This window comes from Hyposmocoma kahamanoa, unplaced genomic scaffold, assembly GCF_003589595.1.
Source record: "Hyposmocoma kahamanoa isolate Upper Pololo Valley unplaced genomic scaffold, ASM358959v1 100021, whole genome shotgun sequence".
NCBI lineage: Eukaryota > Metazoa > Arthropoda > Insecta > Lepidoptera > Cosmopterigidae > Hyposmocoma > Hyposmocoma kahamanoa.
In genome coordinates this window covers 1,340,365-1,360,022 of record NW_020653200.1, presented here as the reverse complement: position 1 = coordinate 1,360,022, position 19,658 = coordinate 1,340,365, and the positions used below count along the sequence as shown (strand labels likewise).

Here is a 19,658-nt window from a genome sequence, read left to right as displayed (position 1 = left end):
TTTGTTGTCCATATGTTTGTTCCAGTTCAACTTGTTGTCCAGTATTACTCCCAAGTACTTGACTTCGGTTGATATCTGTAGTTCTGTGCTGAAGAGTTTGGGTAATCGGTAGTTACCTAGTAGTCGTTTGTTGGTAAACATTACTAGTTCCGTCTTTGTTGGATTTACCGATAGTTCATATGCTCTGCACCATCTTTCCACAATTCGGAGAGCCGCTTGTGTAATGTCGCAGAGTGTATTGGCATAGTTTCCTGTTACCAGTATAGCTATGTCATCAGCATATCCTATTGTATAGAAATGTTCTTTGTTGAGTTTAATGATAAGGTCATTTACGACCATGTTCCACAGCAGAGGCGACAATACCCCTCCTTGAGGGCATCCCTTCGCTACTATGGCCCATGGGGTCTCATTTGCTGTTGTTTTTATTGTTCTTTGTTTCAGCATGTTGCTAATCCAGCTAATTAGCACTTCATCTACGTTGTGTCTTCTCATTGCTGATTGTATGCTGGAGAAGTTCGTTTTATCGAAGGCTCCTTCAATATCTATAAAGGTGCCTAGGCAGATTGCTTTGTCTTTAAGGGCCACTTCTATCTTGCCCACAACGGCATGTAGGGCCGATTCAGTGGATTTGCCTTGGCTGTATGCATGTTGGTTACCGTGTAATGGAATGTTCTTAAGCGCTCCATCCCTCAGTTCTCTGTCACATATCCTTTCTAAAGTCTTCAAGAAGAACGATGTGAGGCTGATTGGTCTGAAGGACTTCGCGTCAGTGTAGTCGGGTTTTCCTGGTTTCGGTATAAATATGACTTTTACCTCTCGCCAGCTATGGGGCACATAGCTGAATGCTAGGCAGGCCCGAAAGATGTTGACCAGGTGCTGGACCAGTGTGTCCCCGCCCCATTGTAGGAGTGCAGGGAATACTCCATCTTGGCCCGGAGCTTTGTATGGTTCAAATGTGTTTACTGCCCATTTTGTCTTTTCGTATGTCACTACTTGTTCTGCGTATCGCCAGTTATGGATCGATGTGGTGTAGTTCATTTCTACACACCTGTCGTCTTGGACGAACCTACATCCTGGGAAATGTACTTCCAGTAGGGTTCTTTCCGTTTCCGCAGGGGAAGTTGTGTATGTGTTATCTATTTTGCGTATTGAACCTAGCTCAGTTGAATTTGAGTTGCCTAGGATTTTCCTTATTCTGTTTGCTTGTGCGCAAGACGTGATGTTCCCGCAGTAGCCTCGCCATGACGCGGTGCTCCTGAACCGTATGCGCTTTTTTAGTTTGGATTTGGCCGTCTTGTAGTTTTCCCAGTCCTCATCCGCGCATGTGTTCATTGCTCTATTGAAGTGTCTCCTTACCCTTCTTCGTAGCCTCTCAAGCTCAGGTCCCCACCAGTGTCGACCTTGTCGCGGGGCTGCGTCACTCAGTGGGCATGCGGAGTTATAGCTGTTCAATACGTTTGATGTTAGTTCTTTAACCTGTGTTTCTATCTGTGCTGTGCCCAGTAGTCTTCCCGGTGCTCCCGGTTCTCCCAGGTTCTGGTGTAGTTTGTCCGCGTATAGTTTACGGTCGGTTTTTCTGGGATTCCGTTTCGGTTGTTGTTCTTTAATAGCTGTTTCTAAGCTGAATCTTATCCATCTGTGGTCCGAGAAAGATGCTTCTTCGGACACGTGCCAGTTGTGGATTAGGTCCACTGCTCCTTCTGACGCTAGGGTTAGGTCTATGATAGTTCTACATCTTTTATTTATAAAAGTTGGTACTATACCTTTATTAAGGATTTGAAGGTTAGTTGTGAATAAGTATTCTGTTAGGTTCTTACCTCTATCATTTGCGAGTTCCATGCCCCACAACGGATGGTGGGCATTGGAGTCAGTAGCCACGATGATAATCTGGCCGTTCTGCTCGCAGTAGTTGATTAGCTGAACCATTTCCTGTGGTGGTGGCACATCAGTCTCCGCCATATAGACAGAGGCGAGCACCACTTCAGGCAGACCCGTGGCCGCGTCTGCTAAAAGCTTTACGGCACACAGGTCTCTGGAACAGAATTCAGTTAGTGGCTGTACATGTAAGTTATTGGAGTAATATATGCAAGTTCTAGGTTTATCTGAGATGGTAGTCGATAATAGCTTACCTCTCAGATGTGAGAGTCCATTTATTTGGCCACGGGCACTAATCCACGGTTCCTGGATTAGTGCCATGGCTGTGTTGTTGGCCTCCAACCATTTCCGGAGCTGAACCGTTGCGGCCTGGCTGTGGTGGAGGTTGCTCTGGACGATGTGAAGTTTACTGAGCGAGGGGGAAACCGCCATCAGATGATAGCAGCTCCTCGTCCACGTCCTCGCTCAGTCGGATGTCTCCCATCCCCAACACGCACTCGTCGTCACTGCTGGTCGCCACCGGTTTGACAGCGGCGTCCGCAGAGACGGGGGTCGAGGAGGGCCCTTCACCTTCTCCGGGAATATTGGAGGAGGTGGAGGGCTCCGGGGAGACGTCCATCCGCGTCGTTGTTGTGCCCGTCTTCTCGGGTGGCACGTCTGTGTACAGGCCCCTCTTCGATCTAAACCTGAGGTAGACCGTGCCCAACTGGAAGGTTAGGCGCCGGCCATGCCCCAGGACAGCGGGGACGAGCTCTTCTGGGAGGCTCACCACTACAAAGGAGTTGCCACTATGCTGCTGCAGCCTGTGAACAACCCAGCGGTGTGCCTCCGCCCACGGGTTTTGCCACTTGAGGATGCGGCCGATTCGACGCGCATCCTCCCAGTGACCAGGGATGAGTAGTCCACAGACCACCCTCCGGGGAGCCTCCACCCCATTTTTCAATGAGAGGGGCTCCCCGGATGGCAGCCTGATGGTGCTAATAGCATCCTCTAGCCACTGGAAGGTGGCTGTGTCCTGACACCACAGTTTCAGGGACCCGTCACTGTAGACAGGTTTACCACGAAACTGTGGGCCGACGTCCTCCTCGCTGCACTCCTCCGCTCCTTGCGTGAGGCGCTGACATAGGGCCACCTGAACCATGTCGGCATCGGGGCTCCGTATGTAGCCAGTTTTGGCTGAAGTAATTACAGCCATGAGTTCGGGCCTGGTGGCCTCGGCGTAGGTGCGCTGCTGAGCGGGCCTCTCAACCTTTTGCCGCTTGTGCTCGCCTCTAGGAGATATGGTCTCGTCAAGGCGGGCACGTTTGGCAATGGTCGAGGACCTCTGCCTGCTCTCTCCCGGTTTGCTGTTGGAAGGGGGGGGGGCCCTTCCAGTGGGGTGCGCGACCGACCCATTTGACCGTGCTGATGCAGTCCCTGGGCCACTCGCGCCACCCACTGGGGGCCTCGCCTCTCCCTCCTTCGGCAGGGGGTTGTGTGAAGTGCGTCGCTCGCGTTCTCTACGACGGGCCTTCTTGTTTTTTCGGGCAGGGCGTCCCTTGCTCCCACTGGGGGCCGGAGGTGGGCGCTCGCCGTGGCCACTAGTCCCTTCCTTGCGGATGGGTGCCGTGGCCTTGGATTTGGGCTGGCGACTCACCAAGGTCCACCCTGCTTCAAGGGCCGCGTTTGATGGGTTTTGAGCGGGGGCCGCAGAACCTGGGGTTTGGGCCACAACCGCTGGTGTGGTGCTAGCACCAGCATCGGTGCTCGGCTGACCTTGGGGTTTCCCCTTTGGCCTACCACTCACCGTAGGGCGCTGTGTGTTCGTATTTGTTTGTGGGGCACTTTTGGGTTTCCCCTCGAGTACCGCCGGTTTTGGGTTTTGGGTTTTGGTTAAAAGTTGATCGTTTAAATCCATACTTAAAGTTCGAAAAATTCACTCTCCTGACTTCCCACCCACCACGGAGCCCGCACCTTTGGGGATGTCCCATTCGGGACACCAGGATTGTCAGGAGAGTATAGGTGCAGAAGTTGGGAGCTCACTGCGCGACATCGGGGGCTCGAAATGTGCGGCTGGCTGACCTGATCAAAGTCAGCCAGGTGTTCCGCACATACTCACCCCGTCAGCATGGCCGAGTCCGTCCCCCCCACACCTCGCCTGTGGCCCTCTGACGGGACACAATGCCATTTCCCTGTGTTGGCTAATCACAGGGCTACCGTTTAGCAGGAAATCAGGGCCAAAGGGGGCGTATTGCTTGCCGGAGTCCCCACCCCGCTCGGGCTCAACCCCCCAGGATTCCTTCATCCCTGCGTACGGCGCTCAACTGCGTAGGCATTAACGCAGGAGGGTGTAAGTTTAGACTGCCCACCACGTGCCATGGTCCACCCCCAGAAACGCATGGCCGGGCCGTGTTGATCGCTTCGCGCCCTCACTGACAATTCTCAGACTGAAGCTGAGGATTGTCAGTGTTGGCCCCAGGGTGTACCGGCTACGTCCTTGGGCGTTCTGTGATAACATGTTACCACAGACTGCTCAAAGACTTCGCACACGTGGAGGTGGAACAACTAACACACCCCCATTTGAAAGTTAAAACGTCATTTACGACTTTTTTTATGATATGAAGCTATGGGACGAACAAGTCGTGCGCCTGGTGGTAAGCGACACGCCTGTCCATACCAGGTGTAGTGCTGCTCAGAGATTTAAATCGTAAAGATCTTATGGACCCTGTCACTGCGCCCGTCAGCTTGAGACATAAGTTGACAAGTCCCATGTGCCTGTAATTTGACTAGCACCCTTACTAAACCGGTACGCAGTAATGCTCACATTACTGCTTGGCGGCAGAAATAGGTAAGGTGGCAGTACTTCCCAGGAGAAACTCTTTCACAAGGAGCAGTACTGCTACTAATAAAGTAACAACACAGTAAAACGTAAAAACACAGGTTGATTTATTTCTATCATTTTCGTCATACGTAAACCCATCAGACGCCGAGTTTTTGAAGTTTTTACTCATTTTAGTTTTCATGTAATGTTGTCTTAATACACGTTTATTCGGTGGAGCCGCCGACTTGAAGGTGTCCATGAATAAATATTGTAATTTGCTCGGAATTTACACATTGTCGTTCCTTCTTTTTAATAGAAGCTGCAAAACGCACACGCCGTGTTTTATGAATGTGTTTACGCTTGCTTGAAAGAGTTTTTAGCTGCGACGCATTTAGAGGCTATAATTAAAATAGTAATGTGCCACACAACCATACCAATCAACTAGTGTCACACTTGAGAATAGTACCAGGGTAATGGCATTCATTCCGGGGCACCCAAAGGGGAACCAATTTAGAAAGAAATTGGTTCTACCGGGAATTGTAGCCGGAACCTCCTTATCAACGCCTACAATGCAATATAAGCAAGTCGGGTCACCGGGTTCGTCGTAAATTGACCACAAATTATATTTTTTCAGGAAAAGTCGACTTGGAAGAGCTCATATCGGCGTTTGCTGATTTGGGCATTGCAATCGGCAGGAACGAAGCCACAAATCTTTTGAAAAGGTAAATATCTTAAAATTATGTACCTTTTACTTTAACTTATGAACCAATTTTCTTTTACATTGACTTCGAAGAAGGAAACATGACGATGCTAACGAAGCGCCTAACGACGTAACATTAAATTGAAGGATTTTTATGTGTATATTTTAACTCAGCAACTTCAGGTCGTTCTGTCTGATAGTAGATTTAGAACTATGTAGACAGTGGTAATTAGTACTAAGTACTTGCTACTACGGGTACGTGCTTGTACAGGGTGTCTATGTCGTGGACACCAAAACTCACTATTCGTTCGACCTAGTTTGAAAATTCGAAGGAATAAATGCATTCCCTTTGCTTAAAAATTGACATCTCGGAGTATGTGTTTTATTTCAAAAGTTTGGCTTCACTCCTAATGCGTGCGACAAAGTAATGGAATACAGTGTTTCTCGAAAGCTACAAACTAGGGCTATTAAAGACTGGAATGTGTATGTTTTTACTAGACAAACATCTAGGCCGCAGTATCGCTTAAAATTAAGCGAGATTATGGCACAGCTTTAGTCTGTTTTACATTAAAAAATACATTTATTAAATGATTGTTTAAAACAGTATTTTATTTAAATATTGTAAATTTATATTAACGTTAACAGGCTGTGCGATTTATATATTTTTACCCCAACGATCGAAAATACTCATTAAGCGTAAAAATGTCCAAAACGCGTTGTGATCGCTTTAAAATTTCCATAAAACAGGAACCAACCCTTATTAAAGGTGTATTTTAAATTGGTCTCGACGTATAAACAGATAATTGACTTTGTAGAGTTTGCTTATTTATATCGAGGTTTTTAAATTTTCATTAAAATTTATGATTTGAGCATAAATCACGTACGATAACAGAAATTTGTAACTCCACAAACGTGACTGGAAATGACAGAATCGTGTTGTTTTCACTTCTATATTATTTTTTCCCGATTTAACCGACTTCAAAAAGGACGTTTTCAGTTCTACTCTGTTTTTTTTGTATATATGTTACGTGATAACTCCGCCATTTGTGAACCGATTTTGATGATTCTTTTTTGTTCAAAAGAGGGTACCTCAGAAGTAGTCCCATTTAAATTTGAAGATAGATTCGACCTCTAAGGGTGGTAAACTAGGGGATGAATGACTTTTGAGATCGGTTTTTTTAGTACTCTGTAGTGAGGTTAGGTTATATTCTTTTTTATTTGAGGTTCTCACTACATACTTTAGTACCTACTGGTATTATTATAACTTAGAAATATTAAAGTATTTTATAATCTCATTGCTCATCTGCAGACAGGAAGCCTGGTGGCGTGTAATACAGATTTTTTAAATCTTGTCTCGTGCACCAGTCTCTCACAAAGCAACATATCTGATTTTGGTATAATCAATAAGTCCCTATACCCTTAAGCCTGTTTGTGACAAGAAAAATATAAAAAAATATTTAATTTAACTTATATTATCAACTTTGAGTGAATTTAATTTTGAAATTAACTAATTAAAACTAACGAGTATCGTTATTGTAACAAAAAAATAAATTTTTAATAATATCAAGTGACGGGACGAACGTTGCAGTGCATTTACAGCCTTAAATCGCAAAGACCAATGCGCCTGTCGCCCTGAAACGTAAGTTGACGTGTTTGTAATTTCACCAGCACGCATGCCCTTCAATACTGGAGCCAAGTAATGCTGAAATTAGTGCTTAACGGCAGAAATAGGTAAAGTGGCAGTACTTCCCTGGACTCTTTCACAAGTAACTGTACTAAAAATCTTGTATAACAGCACAAATTTATAAAATCTTGTATAAATTTCTTCTGTTCCCGTTGCTTAACTCCGAATTCTTGACTTCGTGTTTTTTTTGTCTCCATACTGGTGAAATTGCAAGCACATGGGACTAGTCAACTTATGTCACAGGGTGACGGGCGCAGCGGCGAGGCCTCACTGGTCTTTGTGATTTAAAGCTCTGAGTGGCACTGAAACTGTTATGGACAGACGTGTCGCTTACCATCAGGCGCACGACTCGTTCGTCCATTCACTCGATATCACAGAAATAATAATAAAAGTTCTAAAATATAGTTACAAAGAATGTTTGTATAGTAACAATACATTAAAAATACATCATTCAATCAACATTTTTGTGACACAATAAGCTTCTTATCACATCGATGGCATACGCTATAATACTGAAATGATTTGCCTATTCGCGTAAGGTATTCGATTGTTGTCCAAGGTATTGTAAGGTATATAAATAAGGTATGGGTATGTATTGATGTATTGTAAGGAGGAGGTTTTGAATTCGACTGTGTGTTTTTTTGTATGTATGTTACGCGATATCTATACTATTTGTGAACCGATTTTTGATGACTCTTTTTTTGTTGGAAAGTATTGGTCCCATTTAAATTTGAAGAAAATATTCCACCTCTAAGGGTGGCAAACTAGGGGATGAATGACTTTTGAGATCGGTTTTTTTAGTGCCCTGTACTGAGATTATTAAACCAATAAACGAAATCTAACATTTGTAATGAGTCATCTGTTACGCAAGCATCAAACACCTCGTGACTATTATCTTGTTTTAATTTGTTAATTAAAACCTGTAAATATTTCGAATTGAGGACAGTAGTCAATCAATACGTAAATCTCTTAAGGCAAATGCACATTGTTTAGTTTGTTTTATTACCAATGACGTCACGCGCTCTGAGAAGATATGCAGTGCCGTTTGTGTGGCAATTTCTATCAATTACATTTTTAAACATAATTTTAGGGGTTTGACAACCTTTATTTAAATAAAATTATATTTACAGTTATTTTAAAATGCGTTCTGAAGACTAGTCCGATTTCCTGTTATAAATTGTTTGTATGTATAAATATTATGTATAAATCGATACCTCTCACGTAAGTTGTTGTTAGCTACAAAATAGCATTTTTTACTTAAATATATCCTTCTTTATGTATATTATACTTCTAGGTTATATGTATCCTATATTAAATAATACTATTTAACCATGGAACTTAAAATACACATAAAAATAATATATTTAAGTAAAAAATAAATAATGCTATTTTGTGGTTTGCAACAACGTATGTGACAGGTATCGAAATATTGTCGATGAGCTCGGACGCTATCGCGAATAGCCACGATGACAAGATAATGATGAAGACAAATGTCTTGCACAGAATCCACCTTGTCCCTACACGCATTAATTAAACTATTGAATTGATTTGAGTCATTGAGTCTAGATTCCACACAAATATGATTCGAACCAATCCCTACAGTTTCTTGCTCGTTCTTCTCACGGAAGTGAATACAGTGAACGAGCAGTGCTTAAAACGTGACGTTTTCAAGTGAAGAAATTTTATCTACGGAATAAATGACTTTTTTTTATAACGTTAAGTGACGGGGCGAACAAGTCGTGCGCCTGATGGTAAGTTACACGCCTGTTCATAACGGTTACAGTGCCACTCACGAGCTTTAAATCGCAAAGATCTGTGGGGCATTACAACTGCGCCCGTCACCCTGAGACGTAAGTTGACAAGTCCCGTGTGCCTGTAATTTCACCCTTACCCTTTAAAACCGGAACACAGTAATGCTGTCATTACTGCTTGGCGGCAGAAATAGGTAAGGTAGCAGTACTACCCTGGACGAACTCATTCACAAGGTGCTCTACTGCTACTATTTGACTTTGATATAAAGATATGAGAGACGCTGTTTCGCTCAAAATACCTAACGGTATTATTTGTAAATCCTAGTATAACACTGCTTAATCGTACGGTCAATAGCTTCCGGTAAACAACTATTAAATTTGTTAATTCATATGGCACCTTACTTCATTTAATTGCGTTAAGAGCAGTTTAAAATAGCTTCATGTGATGTGGGGTGAATTACTCGAAGAGTCCATCATCGGGAGACTAGACGTAGGCTTGGGTTCTACCCCTATGTTGTGGATATTCCAAAGATTCGCACGAAGCGTTACGCTTCCACATTTATATGGCGAGCGGCTAGGGAGTGGAATTCCCTGCCTGCAGACTTATTCCCTGAACGTTATAACGTGGACCTTTTCAAGGCGAGATTGAATTGGCATTGTTTAGGTTATGTGCATGATACATCGACGACCTGTTCGTCACTTTCCATCAGGTGAGATGGAGGTCAAATGCGCACTTACATTTGTATATAAAAAAAAGTTTACAAAAACTTCTTTCACTATTTTGGGCATATTGCTCCCAGAAGCTATCCAACACGATAACAGCATCTGTATGCTTTGTACATATATTCAGTCCCATGTTGCTCTTAATGCCTTGGAACGAAGAACGCACCAAATCTTAATTCGCCTTTTTTGACGGGTACTAAATGTTTCAGAAAAGGAGTTTGGCCTAATTTCTGGTGGTAAGTGGACACGTAGAGCGCCTCGACCAAACCATGTGCTAAAATATCATTGAAACGTACACATATAATTATTACATATATTCCAATCAAACTTACGTTTACAAATTTTTATTTGCGGTCGTTGTTTCTACATAGTTACCAAAAAAATAAGCTCTACCAAACTCTAAAGTAAAGTTACAATTGTTTATTTCGGTGTATGTATAGAATAACCAGAGAATAGACAGAATATGAAACCTATACTTCTAGTAATATACATAGATTGGACTGTGCTGTATATTATGTGCATGTATACCTCATCAATAAGTAGCATCTGATTATAAAAATAACTATTTCAAAGAAGTCACACACAGCTAAAAACTAAATATGCAACGAACTAAGTTCGGTACCTTAGATTGTTATGAAATCTGTACCACGCAATATAGCACAACTTTTTATTATTAGCGCGAACTTGGGACTTTTTAAAGCGAGAATGAATGAGCATTATTTAGCTGTGCTGCTACAAAGTTGACCTTATCGTCATTTTCAAATGCGTAATTATTTCGTTATGTATAAAAAAATATAGGCTCGTACCTTTTTCTTTGAAATGTCGCAGTGAATGAAAGTAAATAAAAAAAAAACCAGAATAGTAATATTTTACTTGCAATATGTAACACAACTTTATTTTCTAAATACAACACCGTAGTACAGTAATCGCTATATACATCAAAAATACAGAACAAAATACAATAGGATAATTTCGAAATTTAAGAGAGGGTATAATCCACCTGGCTATTTCCATCTCTGTTAATAACATTTAGAGTCCATTTTGACGGAAGTAGGCAATGTTAAAAGTACTCGTGCACATATCGGTTTTATTATAAACACATCGCACGCTACAACAATCAGATTGCTTTGTGTTGGTTCTCATACGTTCGCAGCGTCCGCTATTAATAGATAGTCCAGTAATCGCTCGAATATGTGTTAGGAAGAGATTTAAAATGTAATTTCATACTTTTGCACAAGAGATTCGCAAACAATAGAATAGGTTTTTGCGAGAAAACGTCTGCCCTATTATGTGGTCTGTGGTCTGCCCGTAACTCGCCTGTTAAAGTAGAGGTAAATCTTTTCATTATTTGTGAGCGACACGTCGCGTTGTCGTGAATTAAATATAATAAAAAAAAGTCAACTCTTGACATGTCCATTGAATGATAACAAATCATTAGATGGAAAGGGTTTGCGTTTGAAAACTAATACTTCCATGGCTCATGGTCGACGGGAGGCAATTGTAGACACAATCGATTGTAAGAATCCAATAAACTGGCAGCCATTGCGAAATGCATCAAATTCGTAGCAATTATAGATAAAGTTCTATGTTAAGAATCATTTTCAGCTCTATGTGCAAGTTTTAATACGTTTCGCATACTTTTAATAATGACATCAATAAACAGTTGATTTTTACTAAAAGTAGCGTGATAGCATAGTATAATAATACGAGTAGTGCAACTTCCTCCTGTTCACTCGGAGCGTAGGGTTGTCACGTTATTATTTTAATTGTACCTACAGGTACATTTTAATTGTACCTATAAACATAAAAAATAAGGTATTCGTCATCAGTATTGTCGTGCTATTATTGAAATGACATGTTGAAATACGCTACCTAAGTATCGATGTTGTTATCCATATGTATGTGTAGTATGTTATCGTTGATATCCATACCAGAGTCACGGATTAATATGACATAGAAGTTAAATGCGAGTTTGTATGTGTATGATGATTCATTTATAAACAAAAAAAATTATAAAAACATTAAAAGAAAAAACTAGCTGCAGCAAAAAAAGCGTATGTTTGAGAAGAATGATAGATTGAAGAAGACTGATATTCTTGCAAGTGTTAAAAAGTGCTTTATAGTACTATTTTCGAAAAATACTAATTGCGAAAATGCGAGATGCAACACAAATACTTATAAAATAATATACTATTCTCGGTCGGTGTTCATCGCGTGTAGTTTTTGATGTTACGTCACATCAAAAACTACACGCGACTATCAAAAACACCTACAAAATAATTGTAAAACTGCAAATAACTTTTGTAATCATAGTTTGATTGTGAAATGCGACGTGCACACCAACATATATCTTAAACTAAATGCGGAATATGAAACCACTAACTTTTAGGATTCCATTGCTTTCACGAGTACCGGTTAGGCTCAATTTACATTGCCGCGGAAGGGAACGGAAGGGAGTTTTTACGATGACATTGTACATAGCATAATGAACGTTATGCCAATTGTGCAACGTACAAACAAGATACACAAAACAAAAAACAGCTTTCGCGTATTCCGGAGATTTCTCGCGCATGCAGACGGTGACGCCTGGCGAATCCGTGGGAAGTGGCACGAAGGCAAGCGTACTGCGACAACAAGCGTCTGCGAAATAGGCTGTATATGTATCGTGCCAGAAAAAAAATTAAAAACATGGATTTATATGAAAAATTGATCTACTTGGTCCAAAAATATTCTCGTTGGTGTAATGTAAAAGCTAGAAACTACGGTGACAAGAAATCGAAGAATAATTTTTGCAAAATGTTTCATGTTAATAATAATAATAACGCGTAAACACTCATAGGCCCCGCACTAGGGAAACCCTGTATCGCGGGTGCCATGGACACACACAGACAACCACAAATTACTGAAAATAAATGTAGGCCATACAAATATTTCTCCCGGGCCGAGAATGGAACCTGGGAGAGATCCCCTGTGTGGCAGTCCAGCATGGTAACCGTTCGGCTACTGAGGCAGTTATATCCACAAAGTTTTCGACATATCATGAACCCAATTATCTTTTTTTCCTTTTTCTCTTATAAAAGATCTAAACACGTACTACAGCGTCGAAGCGCAGACGCGTGAATTTTCACGCATGCTCGAGCATCCCCACGAAGGCGCGAGGCGAAATACGCTTTCGTTTCGCTACAATGTAAATTTCAAAAGCCTTATTCGTTAAATTGTCATAATGTCCTCGTCACGACAAAACGTTCGTTGCTTAACATCATTGTAATATAAAACATACGTCGATTACTAAACGTTAATTTTAATAATATAATAGAATATCCGACAAAATATCAGACAGTCTCTCACCTTCAAAATAACTGTGCAGCGACCATTGACCTACGCAGCGACCTGGCAGGCAGACGGTCCGTTCAGTTTAACTACCGTAGTCGTTTTTTTGTGCTTGGCCTAGAGTAGCAGGTAATTTGGCTACTACTTCAACCATGAGCATGACCATTGGCAATTGTCGCTAGCGTTGGCGTAAAATATGTATACGTAAAAGTTTATTTCTTTTCGTGACCCTTTGTCGTATTCATAACTGGGCGCAAGATCAGGTTTTCGTGTCGACTGCGTGCTATGTCGCTACACTTTAAAGCTCAATTTACATTGCCGTGGAAATGAAAGGAAGCGAACGTAGAAACAAGATATCTACGATACGATAGCTGCGGGAATTCCAGGGACTGTGCCAGAATTATCCGAAAGATGCACGACCTGTTTTTTGGCTAGTGTCTAGTTTGTACGTTATAAAATCGACATTAAGGTTAATTATGCTATTTCATTTCATTTTTCAGCCATTAGTGTCCTCTGCAGGGCAAAGGCCTCCCTACCTTTTTTCCACTCTTCGCGATTTAACGCCGCTACAGGCCAAGACCTCATATACGCGTCCAATTCGTGACGCCATCTCGTTCTGAGTCTTCCAATGCTTCGTCTTGAGTTTAGTGGGATCCACTCCGTAGTGGTTTTTGCCCACAGCTTGTTTGACATGCGGCAGACGTCCGATCCAGCTAACGTCAACGATTTGTGTTTTGGAGCGCAGTTCACTATTTCTATTTCGCACGCGGTCTGACAGTTTTACTTGCAAGATACTGCGCTCCATGCCTCGCTGACACACCCCTAATGCGAACTTCTGACGATTCGTCAAAGACCAAGTTTGAGCACCATAAGTAAGGACGGGGAGAATGCGCAAGTCCATGAGTTATCTTTTAAGGGATAGTGGTAATTTTTCCTTCATCGGGTCTTTCATTGATCAGAAACTGCTCCAGGCTTTTTCCGTGCGTTTTGCAACCTCTTTTACTTGTCTTGCCTGTTCGAGAGAGACTATTTGGCCAATGTAAATGTATTCCTGGACGTATTCAATCCCCGAACCTTCCACACTCACACTGTGTAGCGTGCTGTTAGTCATAACCTCGGGGTCGGACTGAGGATGAATATGTCGTTGGTCTTCGACATATTCATCCTCAGTCCGACCCCGAAGCTTGCGTTGTTAAGTTGGTTGATCATTTCACCAAACTCTGCTGCAGAAGAGGAGAATAACACGATGTCGTCGGCGAAACAGAGATTGGTTAGTCTTTTATCTCCGATCACAATTCCCTTCTCCTTCCTGCCGTCAGCTAATTGCTTGAAGACGTCTTCTAAGGTGCCGGTGAAGAGTTTAGGAGACAATGGATCGCCCTGCTTTACTCTTTTCTCTATTGGAAAAGGTGGTAAGGAGATTTTCAATTTGACTGCTGCGGTACTTTTGCGATAGACGTTTTGAAGAAGGAGTATATAAGTAGGTTCCATTATGCTATGGTTACAAAAATTTGCTTATACATATGTCCCGCTCCGCGTCAATGTAATTTGAGCGCATTTTAGAACACCAACGGTGTGATGAATTGTAGCTTTATTAGGCGCAGCGCAAACTTATCTTGTATTGGACCAAGCAACCACCAAAAGTGTCTGATTACCGCAACCGACGACTGTGTCGATTTCATACTATCAATTATGTGAAAATAGAATACTCGCTTCTAGTTGTCGGTTGCTTGTATCCAACACAGGACACGTTTGCTCAGCGCCTTACACGTAGGAGAATAGAAGAGTGTTCGTTCATACAATCCTCCAATCAGAATGTATGTCTAGTGCCGTACTTTAAAGACGTTCTATAATCATCATCACCATCGCTGAGATGGAACGCACGCTTGTCGCTTGCGTGATTAATTGGTCCACAAATCGGTAAATATAGATTTCAACTAAAAGTACACAGCTGGAAGTCGAGCTGCATACCTATAACTAGTGTCCCTCATACATACCTAAGCATAACGCGTTGTTATATTCTTAAGAAAGCCTGTGTAGTTTCTTACCGAACACGTTGAAGCTGTAGTTAGCTTACTGTTTCCTTCTAAGGTGCCTTTTAACATGCAATGTTCTTGCTTAACTTTAGATTAGTTAACACCAATTCATACAGCGATGTTAATATAATATGTTCATATGGGTCACTATTGTACGTAATGTATGTATGTCCTATGTGACTGTCCGTGTTTTGTATTAAACATGTGCATTTCTCTCCGTTCACTTAACTGTATGTACACCTGTGTGTGAATTCAAGTTTTGTAAGTCAATCAATGATCTTATATACAACAACGGTGTTGAAAATACGGGTACCTAACTAAACACAATGACCGATTAACGAGTTCCACACACCGAACGCAGCGCAATGCATTTTCCAAACAAAATTGATAATATTTGCGTACATAAAGTACGTATTTATTTAAGTCTTTAACACCAGATAAGATGAAACTTACGGCCGATTTTATGTACGTTCTAAACGGTCGTGAATATTGTAGATTTTGTATGGGAATCGCTTCGCGCTTGATGTGTAGGACTCGTTCAAACTGCAACGTTTTGGACCACAGTCATCCATATTATGGGGTTTGCCGACAGGATGGACCAGGACGGCAGCTTGAACATTAGCTACGATGAGTGGCGGGACTATCTCCTCCTGGCTCCAGCCACCGACATCCACGCACTCATACACTTTTGGCGGCATTCCACTGTAAGTACCTAGTTTAAGTTTTAACTTTTGAAGTGTTTACTATGTTGCTTACGATGTTTACCCTGAACGCTCAGGCTATCGAGACACGTATTTTTTTATGCTAATGGAGCCGTTAATTCCAAGCCAATAGGCTTGGAATAATTACTTAGGCGCAAATTATAAGCTCTATTATGAATACAAAACTAGTATGATTGCCTAGTGACGTAGGCAAAAAACTGTTAGGCTAAAATGAGACTGGGTTCACCACGTGTTCACCCTATCGTTGGTATTTTGTAGAAAAGGTGACAGCGCCATTTAGAAGATTTTTTATGGCTTGTTTTAGGTTTTAGCGACTATTTTTAAATATATACGTCCTGTTTCAAAATTGAAAGTATTGAAATTTAATTTAAAACAAGACGTAAATATTTTAAAACAGCGGTGAAAAACTGAAACATGAAGCCCTCTTTCGCCCTTTCTACTAACACATCGACAATATTCTGTCGTATATATTGCCACTCAGTGGGTGCCACAAGATGATATCTAGGCGCGTTCTTAAATAACTGGCTGTAGATTGCTATGGATCAAGGAAATTGTAAGTCCAAGAGATAGGCTATTAAGTAGCAATCGGATATATTTTATGGACGATATTAGAACAAAAATGTATAGATATTTAATGTATAAGGTAATTTTAAATGCGATGCCAATCTGGTTTTACTGCACAGCATGTTTTACGGTACCACGCTACCACGTCAACAGTTCGTGTTTTACATACTCACATAACCTTCTGTTTGTATCCCGTGTATCCCCAGGCGGAAGGTATCGATGAAGGATTTCTCCGTGTAAAAAAAAAGATTCCCGGTCCTCCTTATGCTACAGTAACTATGTTAGATTGAGGTTACACAACAAAAATATATAGTGATAACATGCCAAAAAAAATTTCCAGTGAAAATACATAAAATATTGAATGAAGAAAACTAATAATTACTTACATTAAGGTAGTAAACATGTTTGAGAATTTAGTTTCATAGTATTTATCGTATTTATTAAATTGATTTGTTTACAAAATGAAATCGAGTGGTGTCCGATAAAAGACCCAAAATTTCGTTCTGTCTAATGCTAAAAAACGAATTATAGTTTGAGACGAGCCTATTTTTTATTTTTATTCGTAATCTCCCACCACAACAGCTTTAAGTAACGATTTAAAATGAATAATTTTAGGTAAAGCTAGCTAGCGCCAATTATAGTTGTACAGTATCTCATTTTCATATAACTAAATTATTTAAAAAATTAACACATCAAAAAGTAAACATAAAAATACAACGTTATGAAACATAGTAAAAAGAGCACAGCGATGCGAAGTGTGCAATTCTGACAATCTGACTTACACAATATCGTGATAGTAGTTATGTTAACTTATAAACAAAAAATAAGAAAAATAAACCAATTCTGTAAGTGGGTATCCGCACTACATTCGAATTTCAGTTACTTTCAAGTAAGACTGATTCCAATTTCTTTCTGAAATTGAGTTTAGATCCTATAAATCGGATCCAGCCCTTTAACTTTTGATTAAAAGTACGCATAATTCACGTAAGCACATTCATGTCTTAATTAGTGGAATGCATATTAGCAAATAGTGGCGGTGTATGCCTGGTCCGGCGCTTCTTATTCATATTGTTTGTCTGGTATACGATTTACTCAAACTGAATTCTCTTAGATTTCAAAGTAGACGTACAAGGCCGTCACTACTTGTACATGTGAAGATTACGAGAGAGCACCACTAATAATCAAAATAGTACAAAGGTTATTGCGACTATTTGAAACCATTGAACACATATTTATATACACAAGTCCGGGGTCGCGCCTCCAGATTGTTGCCTCTTGATTGGCTGGCTACGAGCTGACATCATTATTCTGTCACGTCGGCCGTAGTGTATGGAAATGTACTGTGAATGTACTTAACCTATCGGCTCTTATTGTCTTCGTATATTAATTTTATTATACGACTTCAAAATAGTCTAGATAATATTATTATTTTTATATTTTCTACTCCATTTGAAAATAAACCATGACTAACTAATCTGTATGGACTATAAATTGCCTGAAAATAAATTATTTTTATTTTATTTTATTTTGTTATGAAAATGGTTTCACATGAAAAGGAACTTTTTTTTATAAAAAATGTGACCTCGACCCCACCTGATGGAAAGTTACGATGAGATCAATGATGGAGCATGTATTCATTATTCAGTCTTGCCGTAAAAAGGCCCAGGATGTATCAATGCGAGTATGTATCTGCTTGTTCCAAGTACTTTCTAAAGTTTTACATCGCGCTAATAACAAAAGCGTTCTGCTACATTGCGTGGTACCAACTTCATAAATACTTCAGTTACAGAACTTGGTTCGTTACATTTCTTTTTAACTGTGTGTGACTTTACCAAATTCTTTTTATAATCAGACACTATTTATTATATGAGGTATGCATGCAGTACCTAGTGGTCATGTAAAGTGGCAAAGAAGCTCTCAAGTGAAGCTAACTTGCAATTGGTTTCGGGAAGATTTGAACAGAAAGATTGGTTACGCCACTGTCGATACGAATTAATGCCCTAATATTCTATTGTCTAGACCACTAATGATTTAGCCATAGAAATAACCAACGAAAATACCGAAAATCACTAAAACAATTGATATTTTTTAAAACAAATGTAAGTGCGCATTTGATCTCCATCTCACCTGATGGACAGTGACGATTAGGTCGACGACGGAGCATGCACACCTGTATAATGCCTATTCATTCGCGCCTTGAAATGGTCCAAATGATTCACACCAAGAGAGACATGCAGGAACAATTCATACGACGTTAATAACATTACTAACATTTTTCAAACTAAAACTTACAATACTTCCTATAATCGGGCGTCACATTTCGGTATCAATTACCTATCATAAAGTGATGATACAAGTCACATTATTTATCACCGAGAAGAAGACAATTTATCCTTTCCACTTGCACCTGTGCGTTGCTAATTACTCTAACACTCTCATAATTCGAGCTCAATCTAATTGACCTACAATATAAATTTGTGTAATTAAACAGATACGCAATATTCTTTTTCATACGAGCAAAGGAGACGGATGTTCACTGGGCGGTAGTTTAGAATACCAAGCAAGGGATTTCGGCGACTCATGAGCAGTTTACCTCGTCGGAAAAAACAATCAGGCGCTTTGTTTGTTCATAATGAAATGAAAATATTGTTTATGTAGATTAGTTTGTTATGTTAACCAATTTCTTAAGAAGAGGCAATGTTGTGTTATATACATTTTCCGCCACTAATATATTAGTAACATAGTATATCAGTGTCCATGTGCTGTTCAACACAAATCGTATATAAGGCTTCTTCATGGAGCGATGGGTGTCATGCGACGAAGCGTATCAAGTGCCCGAGCTATTTAACGTACAAGTTATTACGTTGTTTCTTGCACATTTTTTTAAATTTAACTCATAGTGTGCCACACTCGCAACGTGTACGATAAGTGTAATCCACTTTACATCGCGTTCTTTTGAAGTAGCGAGTTTGTATAGCATGTCTACGTGTATTCCAAACCGGTTTGTTTTGTACATTTCATGATTTGTTATGTAACAACCTAGCCCTTTTAGATAGCGAAACTGCATTTGGACTATAAAATAAAAATCGAAGCCTAATATTTGATAAACACCAGCCATGTCTTCAAGGTACAATTTAAAAAACTCAGTTCTGAAAGATCAGAGAAAACCATTGAAAGTGCGCCTTAAATTAATTGTGATTAATTCGTTGGATTTTTTAATATTTTGTACGTTCAAGTTATTTTGTTATACTGTTATAATTATTTTAATTATTATTATTATTAATTATTATTTTAACAAAATTGTTAAAACAAACCTTTACCTAGATATTAATGTCGGTAAAGGTAATTAGTTCACTGTATGCGTCATACTCAGTCTATTTTGTATGTTCTTATATAAATAATCTGTTGCTAGAATTTCCATTAACGTGTATTAAAATAAATACATCACACAAATGTGAACGTAGTATAGTTTC

General features: G+C 40.4%; 1 protein-coding gene across 1 annotated transcript in view; it reads left to right on the top strand.

Moving 5' to 3' along the window:
* Positions 1-5,314: 5,314 nt before the first annotated feature.
* LOC113238621 (calcium-binding mitochondrial carrier protein SCaMC-2) overlaps positions 5,315-19,658 on the top strand; it is a 68,776-nt gene continuing 54,432 nt past the window's right edge. The window contains exons 1-2 of the mRNA XM_026475485.1: positions 5,315-5,397; positions 15,492-15,603. Of these exons, the coding sequence (XP_026331270.1) occupies positions 15,493-15,603 (111 nt within the window). The 5' untranslated portion in view covers positions 5,315-5,397; position 15,492. The remainder of the gene's footprint in view (positions 5,398-15,491; positions 15,604-19,658) is intronic.